Source organism: Microchirus variegatus (assembly GCF_963457635.1).
Source record: "Microchirus variegatus genome assembly, chromosome: 18".
In the NCBI taxonomy this organism is placed as follows: Eukaryota; Metazoa; Chordata; class Actinopteri; order Pleuronectiformes; family Soleidae; genus Microchirus; species Microchirus variegatus.
This window is the reverse complement of record NC_139819.1, coordinates 22795957-22822844: the sequence shown is the minus strand read 5'-3', so window position 1 is coordinate 22822844 and position 26888 is coordinate 22795957. Positions and strand designations below refer to the sequence as shown.

Sequence of the window (26888 nt, the reverse complement as noted above, 5' to 3'; positions counted from 1 at the left end):
TTATTCATATTTGAAATTAATCGTTAGGTCAGATGTAGGTGACATAAATAATAATAAAAAGGCTTTATGAAAGTAAAATAAATTAACACTTTGTAATATTTTTATAGCTTGTTTTTAAAAAGCACATTTTTTGTACTTAGCAGTACGAGTGTGACGAATATTAAAAAAGAAAAATAACACATTTCCCCAAAAATTAAACAAACAATTTTTTTTTACATATAATTGTTATTGTTATTATTTTGTTTCGTACTTTATGTGTGTGTGTTTAAAAAAATGAAATAATAATAATCTTATTTTGAAGTATGATATCACTTCCTGTCTGTGGTCTATATACATCCTGTTTGGAGCCTGTGTCTGGTTTGTCACCTGATGCAGGCCTGGGTGTGTGGCACCACATTGGTGTGTAGTTTTTTATAATTTATGAATGTGTTCGTTAATTTAATACAAGGTTTCCAGAACAGGATTATCGTGGATTATCTTTGGATTGTTTTGGATTATTTTTCTAACTTCCTGTCTGTGACTCTGTAAGTTTGCTTCTCTACATTACTTTTCTTTCTGCTGCTTTTGGTTTGACAAACTTTTCGACGTCACGTCATGTTGTGACGTAAAAACTTTATTCGCGCTAATTTAAATTCACAGGTTTGTGACGTGTGTTGAAGCTCAGAATCAGTTTTTTATGTTTGTTTTACTGTTTTAGACCAAGTTTCTAAAATGGCCGTCGCTGTTTGACAAACACTTGAAATGTTTGTCACATGTTTTCCCATGTGTTAGCTCAGGTTAGCTTGGGTTAGCTTAATCTGTATAGAGTCTCATTCATCCAGGTTGTAGTTTTACAAACAGCTGTAGTTTATGTATTTAGTAAGTTAGTAATAGTTTATTTAACTAACTAGGTTTCCAGTTGTTACTAGCTACATTAGCTTGTTTTTCCTTCTCTCTTACACTCAGTATTCAGTTAGATTTTCTTGGGTTTTGGTGTGGAGGACATTTTGTTTGTCCATGTGTTAGCTTGTTTGTGCAGCTCTTTTTTTTTGTTTGTATTTTTTAGTTGTAGTAGTTTTATTTCATCTACAACTTCAGTTTTTTGACTTTGTCTTTTTCTTGACAGGGTTAGCTTAGGTTAGGGTTAGCTTAATCTGGGTAGACTCATCCAGGTTGTAGTTTTACAAAAACAGTCGTAGTTTATTTGTTAGTACTAGTTTATTTAAGCTAGTTGTCCAGTTGTTACTGGCTACGTTAGCTTGTTGTTCCCTTCTTTGTTAAGTCAGTATTCAGTTTGATTTTCTTGCGTTTTTTTGCTGGTGTGTGACGGACATTTTGTTTGTCATTGATTTGTTAGCGTTAGCTTGTTTGTGCAGCTCATAGTTTGTAGATTTTAGTCGTAGCAGTTTATTTAAATTAGAACTTCAACAACTTTTTTTGGAACATGCTTTAGTTTGTCTTTCTTTGTTTTTGTTTGGCTAAAATTAAAACTACTATCAAAAATACTATTCACTGTAGCCCGAAATGTTTTAGCAGCAATGGTACAAACAAAATGCTCACATTTTGGAGGACATTTTGTCATCTTTTTGCGCTCTGTCGAGACATTTCTTGTGTGGTGGACATTTTGTCCGTCCTCCATTGTCTATGCGTTAGCTCGTCTCGTCTAGATTGTCCTAAATATCCAGAAAACACGGACAACAAGTCCTGTTTCTACTGACTCAATGGTGGACATCTCAGTGATGTCTCAATCTCCATAAAAACAGGCAGCAATGTCCAGTTTGATGGACGTTTTAGAGGATTTCTTGTGTGATGGTGGACATTTTGTTTGTCCTTCATTGTCTATGTGCTAGTTTGTCTCGTCTAGATTGTCATAATTAGCCGTAATAGAAATGGACATGTCCTGTTTCTACTGATTCAATGGTGGACATCTCAGTGATGTCTTAATCTCCATAAAAACACCAGAATGTCCTACTTTTGTGGACATCTTGGAGTATTTCTTGCATGGTGGTGGACATTTTGTTTGTCCTCCATTGTCTATGCGTTAGCTTGTCTCCTCTAGATTGTCCTAATTAGCCATAAAATTGGCAAACAAGTCCTGCTGCTACTGATTCAATGGTGGACATCTCACTGATGTCTCAATCTCCATGAAAACAACCAGGAATGTCCTGCTTTTGTGGACATTTTGTCATTTTTTTGCGCTCTATCGTAATGTTTCTTGTGTGGTGGACATTTTGTATGTCCTCCATTGTCTATGCGTGAAATTGACTCGTGTAAATTGTCCAAAATATCCAGAAAACATGGACACCAAGTCCTGTTTCTACTGTTCAATGGTGAACATCTCATCGACGCCATCACTATTTTTATCGCTATTTTGAGGTTGCTGAGCTGCCTCGGCGGAGGTCTGCACTCTCCGAGTGCTTTTCTAGTTGATTTAAACTACAATTCCAGTTTTGACATATTTTAGTTTGTATTTTCTGGGGGTTTTTTCGACCATTTTTTGGACAATTTCGCCCTCGATGTTCACAAACGTTTTCACAAACGTCCTAAACGTCCGTTAAAGTCCAATCGTTTCTTATTTTCCAGTATCTGAGTAAGTGTTTCTTTTCAAACTCCTTCCAAAGATTTCTTTTTTCCACGTTGTTGACTAAACCTGGTGGCCCAGAATTTGAAAACACATCATCATCATCATCACACTGAGAGAAGATGATGATGATGATGACGACAACAGAGGAATCAGATCTGAAAAACAGCAATTTCCTTCCTCGCAGCCAATATCAATGTAAAAACATTTCACTGACACCAGATGAGATTTGACGTCTATTCGTCGCCACGGTGACATGATCCTCTTTGATGTGTGTGTGTGTGTGTGTGGTTAAGTGGCACTTGGACTAAAAAAGGATGGAAAAAAACACAGGAAATGAAATGAAGCAGCACTGCAGGCTGCGTTTGCCTCTGATTGAACCCTCGTTGTTTTTCGGCCTCTCAGCGCAGCACAAACATCAAAAAGTCATGAAAACATCCGTCTGATCCGAGTCCAGATCCAGACGGTTCCAGAACTGCTTTTACAAACTCAATCCAGTGGTTTTCCTGTGGTTGCATCCTCTGTATGATTACAATTTTTTGACCTTTGCTGCCTCTAAAAGTGTGTAAACAAAGCAAAAGTGAGTTTTAAAGACTCTTTCACTCATATTTTGTGCCGGTAAATAAGCTTTAAAGTCAATATGAGCCTAAACTCACTGGTGAGGACGATGCATTCTTAAATAAACACAAGAAAAAAGGCTGCAAAACGAGAGAGAAATTCACCACTATAGTTGTTTTAGAGCCTCTTTAACAAAGTTTAATGATCTGAATACTGTGATCACAATTTTAAGTGGCTGTTTTCTTATTGGTGCATTAAACGGATCATAGTTAAAGGAGATTGTTAATGGATTTTAAGGTCTTTTTTTCAGGTCGCCGTCACTCATTTACTGTAAGAAGTAAACATTAAATTTACTCATAAACGTCCTGTTTAAGTCTACGACGTCTTTAAGAACACGTTCACGTCTTTATTTCACTGTGAGACAGACTTTAGCTACAGGAAACTGAAGTTTGTAAACTCACTCACTCTCCCACACCAAAGCCCGTAGAGAAAACCAGTGATTTTAGCTCACGGTGGACACAGGAGCTGCTGGACCTCTGCTGCCTCGTGTGGTCACTTTGTGTCACTGAGTTAAGTCGAAATGAAAGCCGAATTTTACAGAATAAGACATTGTGAGTTAGTGATGGAGGCAGCAGTGGATCAACAACTCCTGTGAACTCCTGTGTCTCTGTGATGTTAAAATCACTGGTTTACTCTATGGACTTTGGTGTGGGAGAGTGAGTGATTTACAAACTTCAGTTTCCTGTTGTTAAAATCTGTCTAACAGTGAAGATAAAGACGTTTTATGTGATTAAACCTGGTTTATATCAAATATACTGGTATGACTCGGTGAATTATGGGATGTATTGATGCATCCCAGTAATGTGTGAGTGTAATTTTATTCCTTCTTCCACCTGTGCCCCCGCCTGTTTCTGCTGTGCGCGCGCCCGCGCTTCATGCGCCCTCGGCCGCGCGCGTCGCTCCCACTGTGTGTGTGTGTGTGTGTGTGTGTGTGTGTGTGTGTGTGTGTGTGTGTGTGTGTGTGTGTGTGTGTGTGTGTGTGAGAATCCTGCGCGTGAGTTGGAGCCGCAGTCAGATGAGCTGCATGGGTGGCACGCGCCGCCCGGTGTCACCACAGACACCGGGCACTGCGCGTGCATTGCTGCACGGAGAGTGACAGACACCGTGATGCGCGTGAGAGAGTGTTCATGCGTTCATGGTTTCATGTGTGTGTGTGAGATGCGTCAAAATTGCGCGTTTGCGACTTTTCCGCACATTAAATCCGCGTGTGCGTGCGTGCGCGCGTGCATGCGAGTGCGTGTGTGCGTGAGAGAGAGAGTTGTGCTCAGGGTGAGTGGGATGGAGAGAGAGAGAGAGAAAAAGAGCGAGAGCTGGAGAGAATCCGTGCGTGTAAAGCGCACAGCTGTGCGTCAGAGCGGGAGCGGAAACGGGGAGTGCGTGTGCTTAAAAAGTAAAAGCACAAATAAAAGCCCTGTAAAACTCTTTATGAGCGAGTGTTAAAATCAGTAGAAGTGACGATAAAACACACAAAAACAAGAGTTTTCTGCACAGAAATGCGTAAAATAACACGTTATATATCATCAAAGGGCCTTTAAATTCAGAATGGGCAAATGTTATACGTGAATTTGAACCACGACGTCTTCCTACAGCAATTAAATCCTCTATTATGATAAAAATGATCACATAATAGTTTTTATTGTGTACAAATAAGGTAAAACTATATTATGTGCATGTGAAACCTATTTTATATCACAATATAAATCATTACAAGAGCAAATATTGTGCAAAATGTAGTGATTTACAGCCTCAAATGACTTCACATTTGAATTTAATGCATGTTCTTTAAAACATATAAACATAAATCTTAAGGTAATCGGTTGGAAAGTGACACATTATATAATATACAGTATATTACGACAGATTTCAAGTGTATTTTGAGTTGAAATAATAGTTTTTGTGTGTTTGTGTTCCGTATTTTTACATTTTTGTGCTAAAATTGGGGGGAAAAAGTGACAAAATTACATTAAAAACTCCTCAAATATCCATAAAAACTCGATTTACTCCTGTACATTTACATTAATAATCGTATTTCTGTCAACATTTGTCTATTAAATTGACTATTAAATCCAAACGCACTGGTGCTTTTATTGTGAAACGGGACGCCGGAAGCTGGTTGGCGCACGCCGCCGCCGTTGACGCGCGCTCCCCGCAGTGACGGCGAGCAGAAGAAGTCTGGATCGGAGCTTCGCCTCGCGGAGTTTGTGAGGACCGAGTCTGGACCCGCACGCTCTGTCCACGCGCGCACTTCGCCCTCGCAAAAAAACCCCCCAACAACACCATGAGCGCGAGACTTCCGCCACGCCACGCGCTGTGAGAGATCGTGGATACGTGAGCGTGAACGCGTGGATGAGTGAGTGAGTGAATGAGCGGATGATGGATGGATCTGATTCCGGGACGCGCAGGAATAATCACGCAGTGAACTGACGGGTCCTCGCGCAGCTTCCTCTTCTTTTTCTTCTTTCTGGGAGTTTTTCTTCTTCTTCTTCTTCTTCTTCGCTTGTGTTGGAATAGTTTGATTGGGATCGCGTGTCATTCCTCGGGCCGTGCGGGCACCTGCTATGTGCGTGGCGGCGTGGAAAATACCTGCTGGAAGAAGGTGTTCATCATCATCATCATCATCATCAGCAGCAGCAGCAGCAGCAGCAGGAGGAAGATCCAGGCTGGGAGGACTGAGATAAAGCTGCTCTTCTTCTTCTTCTTCTCTGGTTTGTGCGTAATGAACGTGGAATGAAAACAGAGGATGGATATAATCTGGGAAATAATCCTCATCCTTCAAGCCAATTTGATCGTCTGCATATCCGGTGAGTGAGTGAGTGAGTGAGTGAGTGAGTGAGTGAGTGATGGTGAGAGGGTGAAATTATGAAAACAAAAGTCTTTTTGGTGAATTCTGGAGACAAAAAACGCATAAAATTGATTTATGTTGTTTTAATAATCTGCCATTTGTGTGCGCGTGCGTGCGCGTGTGTGTCCACGACTTTGCGCAAAAACGCGCAAGAACCACAGTGGACATTTACGCATTCGTGTCTCCTTCCGTGTCAGAGTTGCGTGATACTCAGTTGTGGAGTTGTTGCAGTTGTGGGTCTTTTTTTTTGCGCGCGCGCTCTGCGGCGGGATGAGCGGATGAACTGTGTGTGCGTGCGCGTGTATAGGGTCATGATACTGTCCGTCTGTGTCACGCGCTGCTTTGTCACGTCCTGAATGAAAGACGTGATGTTTTTTTGGTTTTTTTCCCTGCTGGTGACTTTGGTGACTTTTACGCAGCGTGGTGCGCTCAAACTGTGCGTAAATCTGCCCAAATGTGCCCAAAAACATGATCTCAAAAAGAAAAGAGGCTTTTATTGTGAAAGTCGTGTTAAATCTGTGATTTTTTTTATGTTTGATTGGAAACGGAAAAATCCCCTCAATCCACTTTCCATGATTCACGTTCTCCTCTGACGTCATAGTCAGGTTTACGCGAGGCAGCTACGTCAGCTGCCTCTGCCACGCCCCCTCTTTTTGATTGGCTGAGCGATTACAAGTGTTTTAGCAAATTATTCCGGCAGCTTCATAAAACACAGGACACTGTCAAAAATACAAACATTTTTAGGAATTTAACGTAATTTAGTGCTAAGTTCTTGTATTTTACGGAACAAAATGGCCGAATTTACCGTCAAATCTACGACGTTAAACCCTTTAACTTTGACTGTTTTCCTCACGTGAATAAAACAGTTAAACGTGAGTTTATATTTAATAATAAATACTCGACTTTAACAGTAAACGTTTTGAAAGTAGATGTATGTGAGGGTCCCTGAACACATCTCGTGTCTCTTTCTTCAGTTCTGGATCACTGAGAACCTTCACACACACACACACACATTATTGACCCTCGTGGGCTCCTGTAGTCTGAGAAAACCTCCACAGATCTGGAGAAAACTTACGCTCTAGAAGTTTTACTTTTTAGTTTGCCTTTGTCGGCCATCTTGTTTTTGTGTGCTTGTGTTTTAGAGCTCGTTTTGAATTTTAACGAACGACAGGAAACAGAGTTTGTTCAAATCTGAGCTTTTATTTTGAAGTCCTACTGTCCAGCCCGTTGTAGGGCGAGTTGTCTTTCAACTGAGAGGTTGTGGGTTCAATTTCCGGCTCTGCTCGTCTTTGTGTCCTTGAGCAAAACCACTTAAGCGCATGTTGCCGTGTGTGAACATGAGTGAGTGAGTGAGGGTCTAATTTTGAGGGTCTAAGTGAGTGTCTGAGTGAGTGTGTGAGTGAATGAGTGAGTGAATGAGTCTGAGTGAATGAGTGAGTGTCTGAGTGAATGAGTGAGTGAATGAGTCTCTGAGTGAGTGAATGAGAGTCTGTGAGTGAGTGAGTGCATGAGTCTCTGAGTGAATGAGTGAGTGTCTGAGTGAGTGTGTGAGTGAATGAGTGAGTGAATGAGTCTGAGTGAATGAGTGAGTGTCTGAGTGAGTGTGTGAGTGAATGAGTGAGTGAATGAGTCTCTGAGTGAATGAGTGAGTGTCTGAGTGAGTGTGTGAGTGAATGAGTGAGTGAATGAGTCTCTGAGTGAGTGAATGAGAGTCTGTGAGTGAGTGAGTGCATGAGTCTCTGAGTGAATGAGTGAGTGTCTGAGTGAGTGTGTGAATGAGTGAGTGAGTGAATGAGTCTGAGTGAATGAGTGAGTGTCTGAGTGAATGAGTGAGTGTCTGTGAGTGAATGAGTGAGTCTCTGAGTGAATGAGTGAGTGTGAATGAGTCTCTGAGTAAATGAGTGAGTGAATGAGTGAGTGAATGAGTCTCTGATTGAATGAGTGTCTGAGTGAGTGAGTGAATGAGTCTCTGAGTGAGTGAATGAGTCTCTGAGTGAATGAGTGAGTGAGTGAATGAGTGAGTGTCTGAGTGAGTGAATGAGTGAGTGTCTGAGTGAGTGAATGAGTGAGTCAATGAGTCTCTGAGTGAATGAGTGAGTGAGTGAATGAGTGAGTGTCTCTGAGTGAATGAGTGAGTGATTGTGTCTCTGTGTGAATGAGTGAGGTTGAATTCCTGGCTCTGCTCTGCGACACGTGTCCTTGAGCAAATGTTGCTCCGTGTGAATGAGTGAGAGCAGCTCATCTTTATAAATACAGACCATAATACTCACTCTTCTTCCTGTGCTTTTATTTTGTAGTAACGAAGAACAAAGAGTCAAAATCCCGACCTCTGCTTCAGAACCATTTAGAAACCTCGTGTACCACCTGTGGTCCTCGCTCCACAGCCTGAGAACCCTTACAAACACATGAAGCAGTTTTGGGTCAAAGCCGTGAGATTAATTATTGACATGAGAAATGTTAATGAGATCTCGCCACCGAGATCACACGGGAATTCGGCTGCTCTGTGTTTGTGCAGCGTCGACGTATCTGCGCTCGCTCACATCTCAATATGCAAATGAGCCGAGGCCGTGAGCGCTCTTTACAGGCGAACACGCCGGCCTCTTTTATTTCTTAATATTTCACTTCCTGTCTTTGTGACTCTTCTGTCTCCGTGGAAACAAAAGAAACGATTTGTTTCCACCGTCGCGAATCGGAAAAGTTTGTCGGACGTAGTTTTGTGATTTCAAAGCTCGTAACGATGTTTCCGAGCGTGAGATGAAGGCGAGTTTAATCGCGTCGACGTTTCATTACGATGACGCTAATTATAAAACGGCTCTTTGACGACGACGCTTTGATGTTACACAGGAAACAGTGATTTTAGATGAACCTCTTCACTGGTTACATTCATTCATTTATTCATTCATTCATTTATTCATCCTCTGCTTCCTCTTCATCTTTGCTTTGAGTTCTAACTCCACTCTTTTCTTTGTTGACCAGTTGTCGTCTGTAGTTTTTCTGTTGTTCACACACTCGAAAATAAGTGTTTTAGAAAATGAGAAACCAACAAAAACTAAATAGATTCCAACACGACTCGAGATTTTGCTTTTCCCGCTTTTCCCGCAACAGACTGACTTCAAGAGTAATGTGTTTGTTGAGGTGCTCTGGAAGTTTGTTGGACACTCTGGACGCTCTGGACTTCTGTCCAATGCTCTGGACATTTGTCGGACTCTCTGGAAGTCTGTTGGACACTCTGGAAGTTTGTCGGACGCTCTGGAAGTTTGTTGGACACTCTGGAAGTCTGTCGGATGCTCTGGAAGTTTGTCGGACGCTCTGGAAGTTTGTCGGACGCTCTGGAAGTGTGTTGGACACTTGAAGTTTGATGGACACTTGAGGTTTGATGGACACTCAGGACGCTCTGGACTTCTGTCAGATGCTCCGGACATTAGTCGGACACTCTAGAAGTCTGTTGTATGCTCTGGAAGTTTGTTGGACACTCTGGAAGTCTGTCAGATGCTCTGGAAGTTTGTTGGACACTCTGGAAGTCTGTTGGATGCTCTGGAAGTTTGTTGGATGCTCTGGAAGTTTGTCGGACTCTCTGGAAGTCTGTCGGACGCTCTGGAAGTTTGTCGGACACTCTGGAAGTTTGTCGGACACTCTGGAGGTTTGTCGGACGCTCTGGTAGATTGTTGGACACTCTGGAAGTCTGTCGGACACTGGAAGTTTGACAGATGCTCTGGACTTCTGTCAGATGCTCCAGACATTTGTCGGACACTCTGAAAGTTTGTCGCATGCTCTGGAAGTTTGTCGGACACTCTGGAAGTCTGTCGGACGCTCTGGAAGTTTGTCGGACACTCTGGAAGTCTGTTGGATGCTCTGGAAGTTTGACGGACACTCTGGAAGTTTGTCGGACACTCTGGAAGTCTGTTGGATGCTCTGGAAGTTTGACGGACACTCTGGAAGTTTGTCGGACACTCTGGAAGTCTGTTGGATGCTCTGGAAGTTTGTCGGACGCTCTGGAAGTCTGTCGGATGCTCTGGACGATTATTGGACACTCTGCAAGTCCTGTTGGATGCTCTGGAAGTTTGTCGGACGCTCTGAAAGTTTGTCGGACGCTCTGAAAGTTTGTCAGACACTGGAAGTCTGTCGGATGCTCTGAAGGTTTGTTACAAGGCTCTGGACGTTTGTTGTGACCCATTGGTTGTTTGTTGCGATGCTCTAGACATTTGTCGGACGCTCTGGATGCTCTGGACCTTTGTCAGATGCTCTGGTCGTTTGTTGCAACGCTCTAAACATTGGTCGGATGCTCTGGATGCTCTGGACGTTTGTCGGATGCTCTGGACCTTTGTGACGCTCTGGATGTTTGTTGGACACTGAACGCTCTGGACGACACTCTTGATGTTTGAATTACGCTACTGAGAATTCCTAGTACCGTAACTCCTTAAAGGTTGAATAAATGCCAGATATGGGAAGTGAAAGTTATCTTTGAACATTTTCTGGTGATTCTAGAGCCATAAAATCAAACTAAATCCAGACGGCCTTGATTATCATGACGCTCATTAGAGGCTTAACCTTCACATTGACTCCAACGCTGTTAAACTAAGCTAAAAGATCAAATCTCAGGTCTGTATTTAAGGGCTTTTGAACGGTGAACTTCCCAGAACTTCAGCTCAGGTTCTGAACAGATGGAGCCTCTTAAACCGCGGGGATTGATTTCTGCTCTATAGGCGAAAACAAAAACATGCGTCCTACAGATCATTAATGTACATCCTGAGCGTCTCCAGAGCCTTAATGGGTGGACTAAACCACTTAACCACTTCAGACTTCCTCCACAGAACCGCAGAGACATCAACTCTGTCCACGTGACGTATAAACGCGGCGCCTGGCGAAACGACTGCAGCGCTCGTCAGGCGGTCTCACCGCGAGGATTCATGCGATGGTCGGCGTCGCCGCTCTCCGACCTCTGACCTCCGCGTGAGGCCGAAACATCAAACATCAAACATTTGAGCAGAATTAATTTTTTACTCTGCAAACCGATCGACTCGCGCTGAGCCCGCGGCGTTCAGGGCCGAGCAGAGTCTGGAGTTTTACGGCTTATTAAGTTGGTTTAAACCCCGAGAAAGAGTCAAATGATGCTTTTGGAGATCAATTAAAGCGCAATAACGAGCGCGATTTACGACCGCGGACCTAAACCTCTCGGTTATTAAAGCCACGGTGCCTCAGTTTTTGTAGTTTGGAGTAGAATAATATATCTTTAATGTGCAGTAACAGTATTGACTCAACTGTCCACCAGTATAAAAGTAACTGGCTGGATTTTTTATTTATTTTCTCTGCTCTAATCAACAATCCACAGATCAGAAAATCACACACACACTTTTTGATTTTCAGAAATTTTACAAAATAAGAGTAGGGGTAAAAAGTAGTTTTAGGATTTAAAACTGTAGATTTTATTCAAAAGTGGAACGCGGTCTCCAGCTTCTGAGTGTGGAGAAAATTTAGGATGTTCCCACAGGTCCTTGAAATCCTTGAAAGTTTTTGAGAATAGACATTGAAAGTGCTTGAGTTTTGTGCAAGAAGGAAGTTGATTTGATGTATAGCTGAATCTCTCGCTCACCTCTCGTGTCCTATCAGGGGTTTCAACGGGTCCATGACATCCCTTGAAAGTTTGTGAATTTGGGGAAAACCCCCTTCATGTTTTTGAAAATCACCCTGAGTTGACATGGGTCATTGAAAGTGCTTGCTTTTGTGTAAGAATTAAGTTAATATGCAGGTAAATGTCTCCTGCTGTCCGTGTGCTAATCCTTGAGAGTGACTCCCACTGCCCATGTGTCCTTCATAGTTTCCACAGGTCCTTGGAATCCTTGAAAGTTTGTGGATTTAAAAAGAATTCTAAGGGCCCTTAAATAGACATGGGTCTTTGAAAGTGCTTGGATTTTGTGCAAGACAGAAGTTAAGTTGATATTTAGGGGAATATCTCCTTCTGCTCGTGTGTCCTTGAGAGATTCCACAGGTCCTTGAAAGATTGTGGATTTGAAAGAATTTCAAGGGCCCTTGAAAGTTTTTGAAAATTGTCCAAAATAGACATTTAAAGTCATTGAAAGTGCTTGATTCTCCCACTGCCCATGTTTCCTTCATAGTTTCCACAGGCTATTGGAATCCTTGAAAGTTTATGAATTTGAAAAATTTCAAGGGCCCTTGAAAGTTTTTGAAAAATTGCATTAAATTGACCTGGGTCATTGAATGTGCTTTTTGCTGAATTTTGTGCAAGACAGAAGTTATTTCCACAGGTCCTTGAAAGTTTGTGGATTAACAAAAAAAATAATAATTCAAGGCCCATAGAATGTTTTTGAAAATCATCATACATAGAAATGGGTCAGTGCTTGAATTTTGTTGTGAGAAGTAAGTTAAGTTGATATTTAATGTCTCTTAAATGTCTCCTGGAGTTTTCCACAGGTCCTTGAAATCCTTGAAAGTTTGTGAATTTGGGGAAAAACCACTTCAAGGCTCATTGAATGTTTTTGAAAAGTCATCCTAAATAGTCATGGGTCATTGAAAGTGCTTGAATTTTGCGCGAGAGAGAAGTTGATATCGAGGTAAACGTCTATTTCGAGGTACCCACAGGTCCTTGGAATCCTTGAATCCAAGGACTATCACCCCCCCCCCCCCACACACACACACAGGGAAAGAAAAAGACATAAAACAAACATCACATTGATTTTTCTCAGACCCCAGTTGCGCTGAGATCGATGAAGACTTTTATTCACTTTATTTGGTTGATGTGGAAAACGGCCAAAGTGGGAATATAATCGTCAAAGTGCTCGGTTTATAACGGTGATGGTTTTCACCTCTTTCTCTCTCTCTCTCTCTTTCTATCACATTATCTTTCCTCCTGCAGTATTTGGAAGCGAGTGTTTCCGAGAGCCTTTTTCCAAACAGGATTGTAAAGCCATGTGTCAGGTAAACGGTGTTGGCTGCTGCTCTCCATCTGTTCACACACGGAAAGAAAAGATGTATTTTCACCTCTTTTCAGTTTGGTATAAAGGGACGAATTCTCTCTCTTTCTTCGCCTATTTTAAAATCCATAAAAAGCATAAAATGACGGCGAATGTTGCGTTTTTTTTAACTTGTTTGTAAAGTTCACGTTGTGTATTAGAGAAAAACACATTTTTGCACCTTTTAAACGTCCTGATGTTTATGATAATGTGACAAAAAGATGAAGAATTCCTTTATTTGTGAAGCACAAACCAAAATAGAACTTCACGATATTCTCACGTTCTTCATCGAGACGCAGGTTGTAGCTGAAGTTTTTCTTGGATAATAATTCTGACTTTATTACCGAAACATTCCGACTTAATTCTCGAAAGATTACGGTTTTATTTCCGTAAGATTACGACTTTATTTTCAAAAGATTACGACTTTATTCTCAAAAGATTACGACTTTATTTCTGAAAGATTACGACTTTATTTGCCTTATATTACAACTTTTTTCTGAAAAGTTTACGACTTTATTTCCGAAAGATTCTGAAATAATATTACGACTTTATTCGCCAAAGATTAGAACTTTATTTAGCGAAAGATTCCGACTTTATTTCCGAAAGATTCTGACTTTATTCTCATAATATTACGACTTTATTCACGAAAGGTTAGGATTTTATTCTCGAAAGATTCCGACTTTATTTCCGAAAGATTCCGACTTAATTTTCAAAAGTTTTCGACTTTAATTCCAAAAGATTCTGAATTTCTTTTCAAAAGATTACGACTTAATTTTCGAAAGATTACGACTTTCTTCGCCTAATATTCCAACTTTATTCTGAAAAGATTCTGACTTTATTCTCGAAAGATTCCGACTTTATTCTCATAATATTACGACTTTATTCTGAAAAAATTACAACTTCACATTCTCGAAAGATTCCGACTATTTCCGAAAGATTCCGACTTTATTTTCGAAAGATTCCGACTTTATTTTCGAAAGATTACGACTTAATTTCCGAAAGATTCTGACTTTATTCTCGAAAGATTCCGACTTTATTTCAGAAAGATTCCGACTTTCTTTTCATAATATTACGACTTTATTCTAAAAATATTATGACTTTATTCTCAAAGGATTACGACTTTATTTTCTATAATTCCTGTAGATTGTTGTTAGAGAAAATCCAACAAACTCGTCGACATTCAAAGTCGATTAAATAAAGTTTTTAAACGCGTCTTAATGCATCGAGTCGCTGTGATGTGATTGGCTGTTGAGAACAGGTGATTAACACCTTATAACCTGGTGAATTAGTTTATGTAAATAGAGAATTTCTTTGTTGCTATAACTTCAGAAGTCTGTTTTTCATCTTCTTTTATTCAAACTCTCTGACACAGATTCTCTCCTCGCACAAACACATAAAGTTTATAAAAATCCAATATTGGATTCTTCTGCAGTGCAGCGTCTGTAATGAAGTCCTCACCTCGAACATTTCCCCCCTGAAAATGAAGAAAAACAGTGTGTGTTTAAGCCAAGTTCTGCTGCTGCCATAAAAACACCTGACGGCTGCCAGGGACACAGACGTCCATTAGCGTCTCCGCTTCCTCTCAGATAAACAAAATCGTCTTGTGACAAATTTGAGTTGTTGTCGTTTTCTGCTCGTCCAAAAATTCAAAAAATAACAGAATTTTATGCAGTAAAAAAAAGTACGTTTTAGCATTTAAAAGTGCAGTTTTTATACAAGAGTTGGACGTGGTCTCCAGGTTCTGAAAGGGTTCCCACAGGTCCTTGAAATCCTTGAAAGTTTGTGGGAAAAAAAAAATCAAGACCCTTGAAAGACGTTTGGGTCATTGAAAGTGTTTGAAGAAAGAAGTGAAGCTGATATGTTGGTGAATGTCTCCTGATGCCCACAAGTCCTTGGAATCCTTGAAAGTTTGTGGATTTTAAAAAAAGAAATTCAAGGGCCCTTGAATGAAGTTGCTGGAAAATTGCCTTAAATGGACATGGGTCATTGAAAGTGCTTGAATTTTCTGCAAGGAAGGAGTTAAGTTGATATTTAGGTGAATGTCTCCCGCTGCACATGGTTTTCAGCAGGTCCTTGAAATCCTTGAAAGTTTTTGAAAATGGTCCTATATAGAAATGGGTCATTGAAAGTGCATGAATATTGTGCAAGAGATGTATGTAAATGTCTTCCGCCACTCATGTGCCCTTCAGGGTTTCCAAGGGTCCTTGAAGTCCTTGAAAGTATGTGGAAAAAAATCAAGGCCCCTGAAATACGTTTGGGTCATTGAAAGTGCTTGAAGAAAGAAGTGAAGCTGATATGTCGGTGAATGTCTCCCGCTGCTCATGTGTCCTTCAGGGTTCCCACAAGTCCTTGGAATCCTTGAAAGTTTGTGGGTTTTAAAAAGAAATTCAAGGGCCCTTGAATGAATTTGCTGGAAAATTGCCTTAAATGGACATGGGTCATTTAAAGTGTTTGAATTTTGTGCAAGGAAGAAGTTCAGTTGATATTTAGGTGAATGTGTCCCGCTGCCCATGGTTTTCAACAGGTCCTTGAAATCCTTGAAAGTTTTTGAAAATGTTCCTATATAGAAATGGGTCATTGAAAGTGCTTGAATTTTGTGCAAGAGATGTATGTAAATGTCTCCAGTCGCTCATGTGTCCTTCAAGGTTTCCAAGGGTCCTTGAAATCCTTGAACGTTTGTGAAAAGAAAATCAAGGCCCTTGAAAGTGTTTGAAAACTTGAAAACGATCTCTTGCTCAAAAGACTTGGGTCATTGAAAGTGCTTGGATTTTGTGCAAGAGAGAAGTTGATATGTAGGTCCTTTAAGGTTTTCAAGGGGTCCTTGAAAGTTTGTGGATTTCCCAAAATTCAAGGCTATTGAAAGTTTTTGAAAATCATCCAAAATAGACATAGGTCATTGAAAGTGCTTGAATTTTGTGCACGAAATAAGTGACGTTGATATGTAGGTAAATGTCTCCCGCTGCTCAGGTGTCCTTGAAGGTTCCCTTGGGTCTGAGTAAGCTCCGCCCCCTCACTTCCTCCTCAGCTCCGCCCTTTTATCCAAATATGGTCGATGTATAAACATTCATGTATTCCCGACGCTCTCGTCTCTGCTGACTTTAATAAATGCAGCTCATAAAGAGGTCGCCGAGGTTTTTACTACAAATGACAAGACTTGACATTTAGACGTTTGCTCAGTGTGTGTGTGTGCGTATGTGTGTGTGCGTATGTGTGCGTGTGCGTGTGCGTGTGTGTGTGTGTGTGATTTCCAGTCCAAACACTTCACCTCCGACAGTGTTTGCAGAATGTAATCACACTGATGATGACTCTGCTCCTCAGGAGGCGTTTGTCGTTTCTGACTTTTACGCTAAATTGACACCAGAGTTTATCCTGAATGAGTTGAGTTTGATCTGCACTCGAGCTAACTCGAGTTAAACACACACACACACACACACACACACACACACACACACACACACACACACACACAGTAGTTTAGGATAATCAAATAGAAACGTGGAAGTTGTTTTTAGACCTATATACATATAACTTATCTGTTTATGTGTATATTTATATGTATATGTATATGTGTATGTATATATGTATATATATTTATATATGTATGTGTATGTATGTATATATATGTAAATGTATGTGTATATATGTATGTATATATGTAAATGTATGTGTATATATGTATGTATATATATATATGTATGTATATATATGTATGTATGTATATGTATGTATGTATATATATGTATGTATATATATGTATGTATGTATATGTATGTATGTATATATATGTATGTATATGTATGTATGTATATGTATATATATGTATGTGTATATATATGTATGTGTATATATATGTATATGTATGTATATATATGTATATGTATGTATATATATATATGTATGTGTATGTATGTATATATATGTGTGTGTATGTTTATATATATGTGTATGCATGTATATTATGTATATGTATATATATGTATATGTATATATATGTATATGTGTATGTATGTATGTATATTATGTATATGTATATATATGTATATGTATGTGTGTATATATATGTATGTATATATGTATTATATATATAAATATATGTATACATGTATATATGTGTGTGTATATATATATATGTGTATATATGTGTGTGTATATATATATGTATATATATATGTGTGTATATACATATATATGAAATTGTGAATATGAACTGAATGTGTCATTGTTACAGTGAAGTCAATCATCAGAATAATTAGCTAATCCTAATCCCAACAACACGTTTACAGTGACCTCTTTTTGTTTTTCCAGAATTCATTTGAAAGATTAAGGATTGAATGGTATAGAAAAAAAAAACCTCATATGTTACTGCGTGCGTGTGTGTGTGCGTGCGTGTGCGTGTGTGTGTGTGTGTGTGTGTGTGTGTGTGTGCGTGCGTGTGTGTGTGTGTGTGTGCGACCACCCTGCGTGTCCCACAGCAGCCGTAGCTCATCACATCTGCTGCTCAGGAATCAGAGCTCTATCAGCCAGCTGGAGTGAAACGACCTCCACGCCAGCTGTAATTTACCAGGGGAAGATGGGATTGGTCGTGTGCGTGTTTGTGTGTGTGTGTGCGTGTGTGTGTGAGAGTGTGTGTGAGAGTGTGTGTGTGAGAGTGTGTGTGTGAGTGTGTGTGTGTGTGTGTGTGTGTGTGTGTGTGTGTGTGTGTGTGTGAGGGAGATTGACTCAGCCAGACGAGCAAAAATGAGTAAGTCAGCGATGGAGAGGGAGGCAGAGAAAAGACAGAAGGAAGGAAGACGACGCCCGCGGTGTCACTGGTGACATGACTGTGTTTATTTATTTATTTATTTATTAATCAATTCATGAATTCAGTCATTCATTCATTTATATATTTGAATAATTAATCAATTAAATAATTAATTAATTGATTAATCAACCCATTAATCCATTAATTCTTTCATTTATTTATTTATGTTTTTACTGCAGTTGAAGACAGTTTCATCCAATCAGGGAACATCGTTGCCTGTTGTACGCACACACACACACACACAGGCCTCTCACTTTGTTTTTGCTGTGTCATCGTTCGCAGCTCGTGTTGATAAAAAAAACAAAACAATTATTGCGATATTCTTGTAAAAGTACGTGTTATAATAACATGAGTAGTCATGAGTTCAGAGTTTTTTATCATCACGATGCTTAAGTCACGATATATTCTCACGATGTTTAAGTTATTGCGTTATGATATCGCGATATTTATATATACGATATCCAAGTCACGTTGCATTATCACAATATTTAAGTCCCGATACGATATTATCACGTTGTTTAATTCACGATACAATATCACGACATTTAAGACACAAGGTATTGCGATATTTATGTCAAGATATGATGTCACAATATTTAAGTCACAATACAATATCGCGATATTTAAGTCATGATATATTGTCACGATATTTAAGTTACGTTATGATATCGCGATCTTTGAGTCACAATATGATATTAAAGTCACAATAAGATATCACGTTGTTTCATTCACGATACAATAAAACAATATCTTAGTTACAATATGTTATTACAACATTTATGTCACGATACAATATCACAACATTTAAGACGATATAATATCACAATGTTTAAGTCACAATATATTATCGCGATATTTAAGTCACAATATATTATCGCGATATTTAAGTCATGATATATTATCGCGATATTTAAGTCACAATATATTCTCGCGATATTTAAGTCACGATACAATATTGTGATATTTAAGTCACGATACAATATTGCGATATTTAAGTCACGATACAATATTGCGATATTTAAGTCACGATACAATATCGCTATATTTAAGTCACGATATCATATTATCACGATACTGCAAGTATTTGCGCAATCAAATATTGAGATACTCGTCAGAATGAGAACTCGGCGCCATCTAGTGGACTGAAATGTCAATTGATTTTGTTTTTAACGCTAATCCACAAAAAGTTTCATGTTCCTCTGTAGCATCCGTTAAAAAAAATAAAAATGCTACGCTAAAAAAGCTAACTCCGTGGTGTCAGTCACTGTCTTGTTGTTTTCAGGCCGACTTAAACCTTTTTTAAACACTCGCTGCAGGTTTCACCGTTCAGCTTTTCCCCCGGAGCAGCTTTCTATTTTTTATTTTTAGACACGAGATCCGACGTTTGCAAACACAGCGACAGAATCCCCGTCGTTATCGTCTCTCGACGCGAGCGGAAAAAAACCTCTTCTGTGTGACGACGCGTGGACGAGGTGCAGCGAAGGAAGTGTGATGGGAAATAATCCTGTTTTCCAGCCTCTGTGTGTGTGTGTGTGTGTGTGGTCTTGTACTTGCGGCATACTGAGGACCAGTGAGGGTTTTTAATCAACAAAGTGAGGTCATTTTTACAGAGTCAGGACATTTTGGCCGGTCCTCACTTTGTCTTCATTGAAATCACATCCTTAGGTTGCTATAACATGCTATACTCAATTTGTCAAAAAAACAATCTAATTTTGGATGACATAGTATAGTATCAAGTTTTGGACCAACATTTTTTTTGTCAAATTTTGGACCAAAATTGTTTTGTCAAATTTTTTTTCAACTTTTGGACGACATAGTATATTATGATGTCTTTGTCAAATTATGCACCAAAAATTTTGGGTAAAATTTTTTTTTTTCAAATTTTGGACGACATAGTATAGTATGACGTTTTTGTAAAATTTTTGGTCAAATTTTTTTTAAATTTTGGATGACATAGTAAAGTATGACGTTTTTGTCAAATTTTGGACCAAAATTTTTAAAAAATAAATAAATAAACGAAAACGTTTTCCAGCCCTTTTTGCTCTGGGGCTCCACCTGCAGACATGTTATGGTACTGCAACCAGTAGTTCTTTGTAGATGTCATTCATGAAGTAGATATTTGTAATTGTGTTGATTTATAAAGTGGAAATGCTGGTCCACAGTATGTCAGCAACCCAGTCCTCAGTATGCAGCAAGTACAAGAATGTGTGTGTGTGTGTGTGTGTGTTAGTATGTGTTTCTGGAACATCACTCACAGCTTTGACGCATGGATGTAGGTTTTTCCTAAATCTCCTCGGTGTTTTGTCGTTTGTTGTTTTGGAAACTCGGGCAGAGTTGAGACGCAGAACTCTTTCTGCGGTTTAGTTTTTGAAGTCTTGGACGGACGGACTGACGGAGACGTCGGTCAAAGACAAAGTCGGACACAAACCTCCCGCTGTCTTTTCAACCGTTTATCTTCAAAACAACGTTTGTCGCGACGGCCGAGGTGAAATTAGTGGCTTCAGGTGAAAGAAAGAAAAAACACGAAACATGTTATTTTGCATTTTGAGTGAAAGCCAAGTCTTTATTTGTCTTTTTTTTCACACTTTCAAACAGGACACATTTTCCTAAATGGTGTTTTTTATTATTTTAATTCTGACAGTTTGCAGTCTTGTGATGAGCAGGTTTTAGCTTTCGCGGTAACAGGACAGGAGTGATGTGGTGAATATTCATGCGCTATTAGAGCATGAATATTTGACCCAGGCCTGTCAGATGTGATGATTAATATTATATAAAAGGGTTTGTGGTCATTTTTGAGGCGGTTAATGTGCATAAAAACTCTGGAAACGTGGCGCGGAGGTCAGGTCTGGTCAGGTGAAAATGGAATATTGGCATAGTGCTTAAGGTGAAACGTGGGTGGAGCAAGCCAAAACTAAGTTGCACCGAATTTCACGAAACTTGGTGGGAATGTGGTACAGCTCAAGACGAACAAAAAAGTGCATTGGGACCACGGCCTCAAATCAACACGGAGTCGGCCATTTTGAATTTGGCGACCATCAAGCATGAATGCTAGTGGCCAAAACAAACCTATTTTTTCCTTCAGATTATTATTATATCCGTCACTTTTTTACTTTGGTCATTTTTGAACGTGCATAAAAACTCTGGTAACTTGGCGTGGAGGTCAGGTGGAGCAAAAAACGCGATATTGTCATAGTGCTTGGACTCGTGTGTTGAACCAGGTGAAACGTAGATGCAGCAAGCCAAAATTAAGTTGCACCAAATCTCACGAAACTTGGTGGGAACTTGTTTTAGCCCAAGACCAACAAAAAAGTCCATTGGGACCACAGCCTCAAATCAACACAGAGTCCGCCATTTTGAATTTGGTGACCATCAAGCACGAATGCTAGGGGCCAAAACAAACCTATTATTGTCCTTCATATTATTATCATTATATCCGTAAATTTCCGGTGATTTTTGACGGGTTTAATGTGCATAAAAAACTCTGGTAATTTGGCGCAGATGTCAAGTGGAGCGAAAACGCGATATTGTCATAGTGCTTGGACTCGTGCGTTGAATTGCGAGAAACCTGGATGGAGCAAGCCAAAACTAAGTTGCACCAAATTTCACAAAACTTGGTGGAGATGTGTTATAGCCCAAGACAAACAAAAAAGTCCATTGGGACCACAGCCTCAAATCAACAGGAGTCGGCCATTTTGAATTTGCCATCCATCAAGCATGAATGTTCGGGGCCAAAACAGCTTTGTTATTATTATTATATCCGTCACTTTCCAGTTAATTTTGAGGGGTTTAATGTGCATAAAAAACTCAACAACACAGCTCCAGTAGTTTTTCACCCCCCCCCCCCCCCAACTCGATCAATTCTGACCTTTTCCCTTTTTTCAATCCGTCTCGTTGTATTGTCTTTTAATTTGTCCGACTTTGTCTTTTGTTACGCTCGATATCGATGTTGGCCCAAACTGAGTCTGTGTCTCATTTACTGAGGAAGACGAAGACGAAGACTTTAGGATCTCAGAGCCAGAAACTCTGCCAAGTGCAGAGAGAAGAGGATTTAAGTTTGAACTGTGGTTTCCTCTGCAGGAGACACTAATGATGTGTGAGTTTCACACATCTCACTCACTCACACACAAGTCTGATCTTAGTCAGACTAAGACAATTTGGTTTTCTTAATGTCATGTAAACACGTTAGTCTGACTAAAATAGAGTCTAAGTCAGACTAATGTGCCTGGATAATGTAATTCATAGTCTGATTACTCCTGCATCGACACACTTGTATATATATGTGTATGTTCAATTAATTGGCTGATATTTTACACTTCATTGAACTATTTAAGTAACTTTTCCTTGACTTCAGAAGACATAACAGTGACTTGGAACAACGTCCTAGACACTTAGTCTTGGGGACTTGATTTTTTGTCCCCATAAGGGAAAAAGTCCCCATTGCGTGAGTGTGTAAACACATTAAAAGGTCCCGATAGAGTGAGTAATACCTGTACCACACAGTCTGGTGTCCATGTCTTCAGAAGACATAACAGTAACTTTCATGAGCTTCTTGTGAGACTTAGCCTTAGGGACTTGTTTTTGTCCCCATAAGGGAAAAAGTCCCCATTGTGTGAGTGTGTAAACACATTAAAAGGTCCCGACAGAGTGAGCAATACCTGGCCCACACACAGTCTGGTGTCCATGTCTTTAAAAGACATTACTGTAACTTTCATGAATTTCTTGGGTCGGGACATTTGTCCCCATAAGGGAAAAAGTCCCCATCGCGTGAGTGTGTAAACACATTAAAAGGTCCCGACAGAGTGAGTAATGCCTGTACCACACAGTCTGGTGTCCATGTCTTCAGAAGACATAACAGTAACTTTCATAAACTTCTTGTGAGACTTAGTCTTGGGGACTTCAGTTTTGTCCCCATAAGGGAAAAAGTACCCATCACGTGAGTGTATAAACACATTAAAGGTCCTGACAGAGTGAGTAACACCTGTACCACACACATACACACACACACACAGTCTGGTGTCCATGTCTTTTGAAGACATAACAGTAAATTTCATCAAGTTCTTGTGAGACTTAGCCTTGGGGACTTGATGTTTGTCCCCATAAGGGAAAAAGTCCCCATTGCGTGAGTGTGTAAACCCATTAAAGGTCCCGACAGAGTGAGCAATACCTGGCCCACACACACACACAGTCTGGTGTCCATGACTTTAGAAGACATAAAAGAAACTTGGATTAACGTCCTGGACACTTGGCCTTAGGGACTTGTTATTGTCCCCATAAGAGGAAAAGTCCCCATTGTGTGAGTGTGTAAACACATTAAAAGGTCCCGACAGAGTGAGTAATACCTGTACCACACACACACACAGCTGGGGCCATTAAAGAGGAGCACCAGTCTGAGTTTGATGTGAAATAATTGTCTCATACGTCAGTAAACACAGCTGTCGGCAAGGTCGAGATTCATTAACGGACGAACATTATCGTTTGCTCTTTTGTCTCCGGTTCGTCCTCCTCCTTCATCTTCTTCTCCGCTCTTTAATCGAGCCTGGACGCCGTCACTCGTCTGTCCTCCGTCCTCCTCCTCTCTCTTTCTGCATGGCTGGGCCTCAGAATTGCTTGTCCCTATCCATGAATATTAATGACAGAGTTTGGATATTAAATGAAAATGAAGTGTTTATTTACACACACACACACACACACACACACACACACACAGTGGAGGGTCGAGGCTGAGCGCTGCCACACTTTCTAAAGTTCACAAGGATGAAATGGGCTGAAATAAATAGTTTTCAGGTCAGTGGATGTGAAAGAATCCCACTGTCCAGTCGATTGTACGCGGTGTGACTCCGCCCCTTTTGTCCTACACACTTGTCTCATCGTAGGCGTCCTCAAGACGGGACTGTTATCAATCGTAGCAAGTTTGGTTCAGATCGGACCGTGTTTAGTGGAGTTATACGCTAGTTTTGTGTGTCTTTTTGGCAAATCGTCAGAACTGTGCCGCCCCCTAGTGTCCACATCATGTAACAGAAAGTGAAGCTCTTGATCCTTATTATTATTTTTGTCCAGAATGACCTGATAAAATATAACGTTTATTGTTCTATCAAAGCTCTAGGAGTAATTTGCCAAATCGCCAAAAATACGCCCACAAAACGGACATTTGATCCAAAATGGCCGCCTTCCTGTCGGGTTTAGATCATGGGTCCGTGTTACTTTTTTGTTCGTCCTCACCTGATACACAAGTGTACCATTTTTTTTTCATCTACATAAAAAAAAAAAAAAATCATACATTTTGCCTACGATTGGCAGCGGTGTGACTCCGCCCCTTTTGTCCTACACACTTGTCTCATCGTAGGCGTCTTCAAGACAGGACGGTTATCAATCGAAGCAAGTTTGGTTCAGATCGGACCGTGTTTAGTGGAGTTATGCGCTAGTTTTGTGGGTTTTGTTGGCAAATCATCAGAACGGGGCCGCCCCCTAGTGTCCACATCATGTAACAGAAAGTGAAGCTCTTGATCCTTATTATTATTTTTGTCCACAATGACCTGATAAAGTATAAAGTTTATTGAAAAAAATTTGCCAAATCGCCTCAAATATGCCCCAAAATGGACATTTGATCCAAAATGGCCGCCTTCCTGTTGGGTTTAGATCATGGGTCCCTGATACTTTTTTGTTCGTCCTGACCTGACACACAAGTGTACCAATTTTTGTTCATCTACATAAAACGTTTACCGTGTTACTTATTTTTTGCCTTAATTCTAAAGTATTTACTGCCATATTGTGTGTGATATTACAAACCTGTTACACACTTTATATTAGATCTGTTTTGTTTCTCTGTCTTTGTTTATACTTTATTCTTCTTTATTTTCCACTGCTATTGTTTTCTTATTTTTCGCGTCCAATAAATCTGATTATTCCGTCTTTCACTTCTCGTCTTTTGCCCTCCTTTCATCTCTTTTCCGTCGTACAACTTTTAATTTGAATTCTCACGTTTTTTACTGCTTTTTTCTGACTTTAAAATAGTTCAACACCGGCCTCTGAAAAACACACACAGTGAGTGACAGATTTGACAGAATCGAACTAAACAAAAATGTTCCAATTAAAATTTGCTGCTGCACTTTAACCGTTTATTCTTCTTCTAAATAAAGATGTTTTCTTTGCTGTAATTTTTGATTTAATTTAAATTTCTGATTCAATATTTGATCGATAATTTTTAGTGATGTCAAACGTTTCACGGCGTCAACGTTAATAAACGTACCGCTCCAGATCGACTGTAGGCTTACGCTAACGGCGCTAACGGAGCTAACTGGTAAATGGTGCCTGGAAACTCCGGTGTGGCGGCGCGTAAACATGGCGTCATGCGCGCGTCTTTTTCCGGTCGGTCGTCATGGAATCGTCATGCGTTAGCGTGCGTTAACCTTTTGTGTAGCCCTATTAATTTTAAGTCGAGCTTCAGTTCAGGGCTTGTTTTTCAATTACAACAATTTTTGCTGATTTAAAAAAAAAAAAAAAAAAAAAAAAATTATAGCACAAAATAAAAAAATAGTGCCTTTTTTTGATCATTTTTTTTAATGAATTTAAATATATAAATATATTATTTAAAATGTTCCCAATATAAGTCTTTTACATTGATATCAGGAGGTGGGGCATCATATTTGTACGGTAGCCCCCAGTGGACAAACATCACCATTATATTGAGTTTTGCTGCTCACTGAAGACTTCGTTCAGCTGCCAACAAACACTTCTGCTGCTGTTGTTTTATTCACTGTAGTTGTTTTGCTCCATAAAAAGCTCGTATTATTTTATGGATCCTATAAATGATCCATAAAATAATGGTGAAAAATGACCAGCAGTGTTTTCCAAAAACCCTTAAAAAAACTGAAGATGTCCCTTTAAAACAAAGCAGAGACGTTCACTTAACTGTCATAAAGAATTCATATTTTATAGAAAAAACTTAAATCTGATGAATCTGTTAATTAATAATTCATTCATAATGGTTAGTTTTTCAATAGTTCATCACCAATCGTTGGTGATTCATTTCCAGAGAGAATATTAGGGACTACACACTCTATAAAAGTCTTAAAATATGACATTTATGTATTGCATTTTTTATTGAAATAGAGCGATGGTTCTCAAAGTGTGGGGTGGGACCCAAATATGGGTCATGTGTGACATTTTTGGGGGGCCCCAAACCCCAAAAATGTACAGAATTTCCCCCAATTTCACCTTTTAGTCAACATTTACATCTATGTCTTTGTTCATTTTAAAAAGTTTACGTTCATATATTACTAAATTACGCAGAATTTTGCTATTGTCACAATATTTTGACATATTTTAAAAAGGTGCTTCCCCTTTAAACTTATCATTTAAACGTCAGCATTTAGAAGCAAACTCTCAAATGCAATTGTTTAAATGCCATATTTTTATTGCACCGTTTGGTCTGAGATGACATGAAGGCAGAAAGTAAAGGAGGTCCATCCATCACTTCCTCCTCCTCCTCCTCCTCCTCGTCTTCACTTCCTGTTATAGATCTGAGGCTTTTCCTTTTCTGCTGATGTCAGGAAGTGAGCTTTCACACCAGCATCATCTCTGAGCTCCATCCTCTCACTCACTCTCTCACTCTCTCACTCTCTCGCTCTGCTTTGATAATCCACAGGAAGTGATGACGTCTCATGTTTTGCCACTTCCTCCTCGACGCCGTAACGGCGTTCAGAGTTCTCTGATGTGCCTCTGAATCTTAATACGTATGAATTATAGCATTAACAAATGACTCTCATCACATTTTTGAGTTATGACGTAAAAGTACGTAATTTGTGATTTAATCAGCAGAGCCTGCCCTCTGGTGGTGGGAGTGTAGAGTCGTAGTTAATGGGTATTTATGCTGTTACCACAAAATAGTGCTGGTGCCGTTACTGGTGATACAATGTACACTTTTTATGATATTGATACTTTGTCATCCTGTATTTAAATCCTCCTTTTACTTTGTTGTTTATTTGTATATATGTGTATATATATATAAATATAAATGTATATATGTGTATATGTATATATATATATATATATATGTATATATATATATATATATATATATATATGTGTTTATATGTGTAT

At 39.6% G+C, this 26888-nt stretch overlaps 1 protein-coding gene across 1 annotated transcript in view; it reads left to right on the top strand.

Moving 5' to 3' along the window:
• Positions 1-5918: 5918 nt before the first annotated feature.
• The window catches only part of ca10a (carbonic anhydrase Xa), a gene marked incomplete at both ends in the record, with an annotated part of 227257 nt that continues 206287 nt past the window's right edge, over positions 5919-26888 (top strand). Inside the window, one exon of the mRNA XM_083904668.1 lies at positions 5919-5979. Within this exon, the coding sequence (XP_083760794.1) occupies positions 5919-5979 (61 nt within the window). The remainder of the gene's footprint in view (positions 5980-26888) is intronic.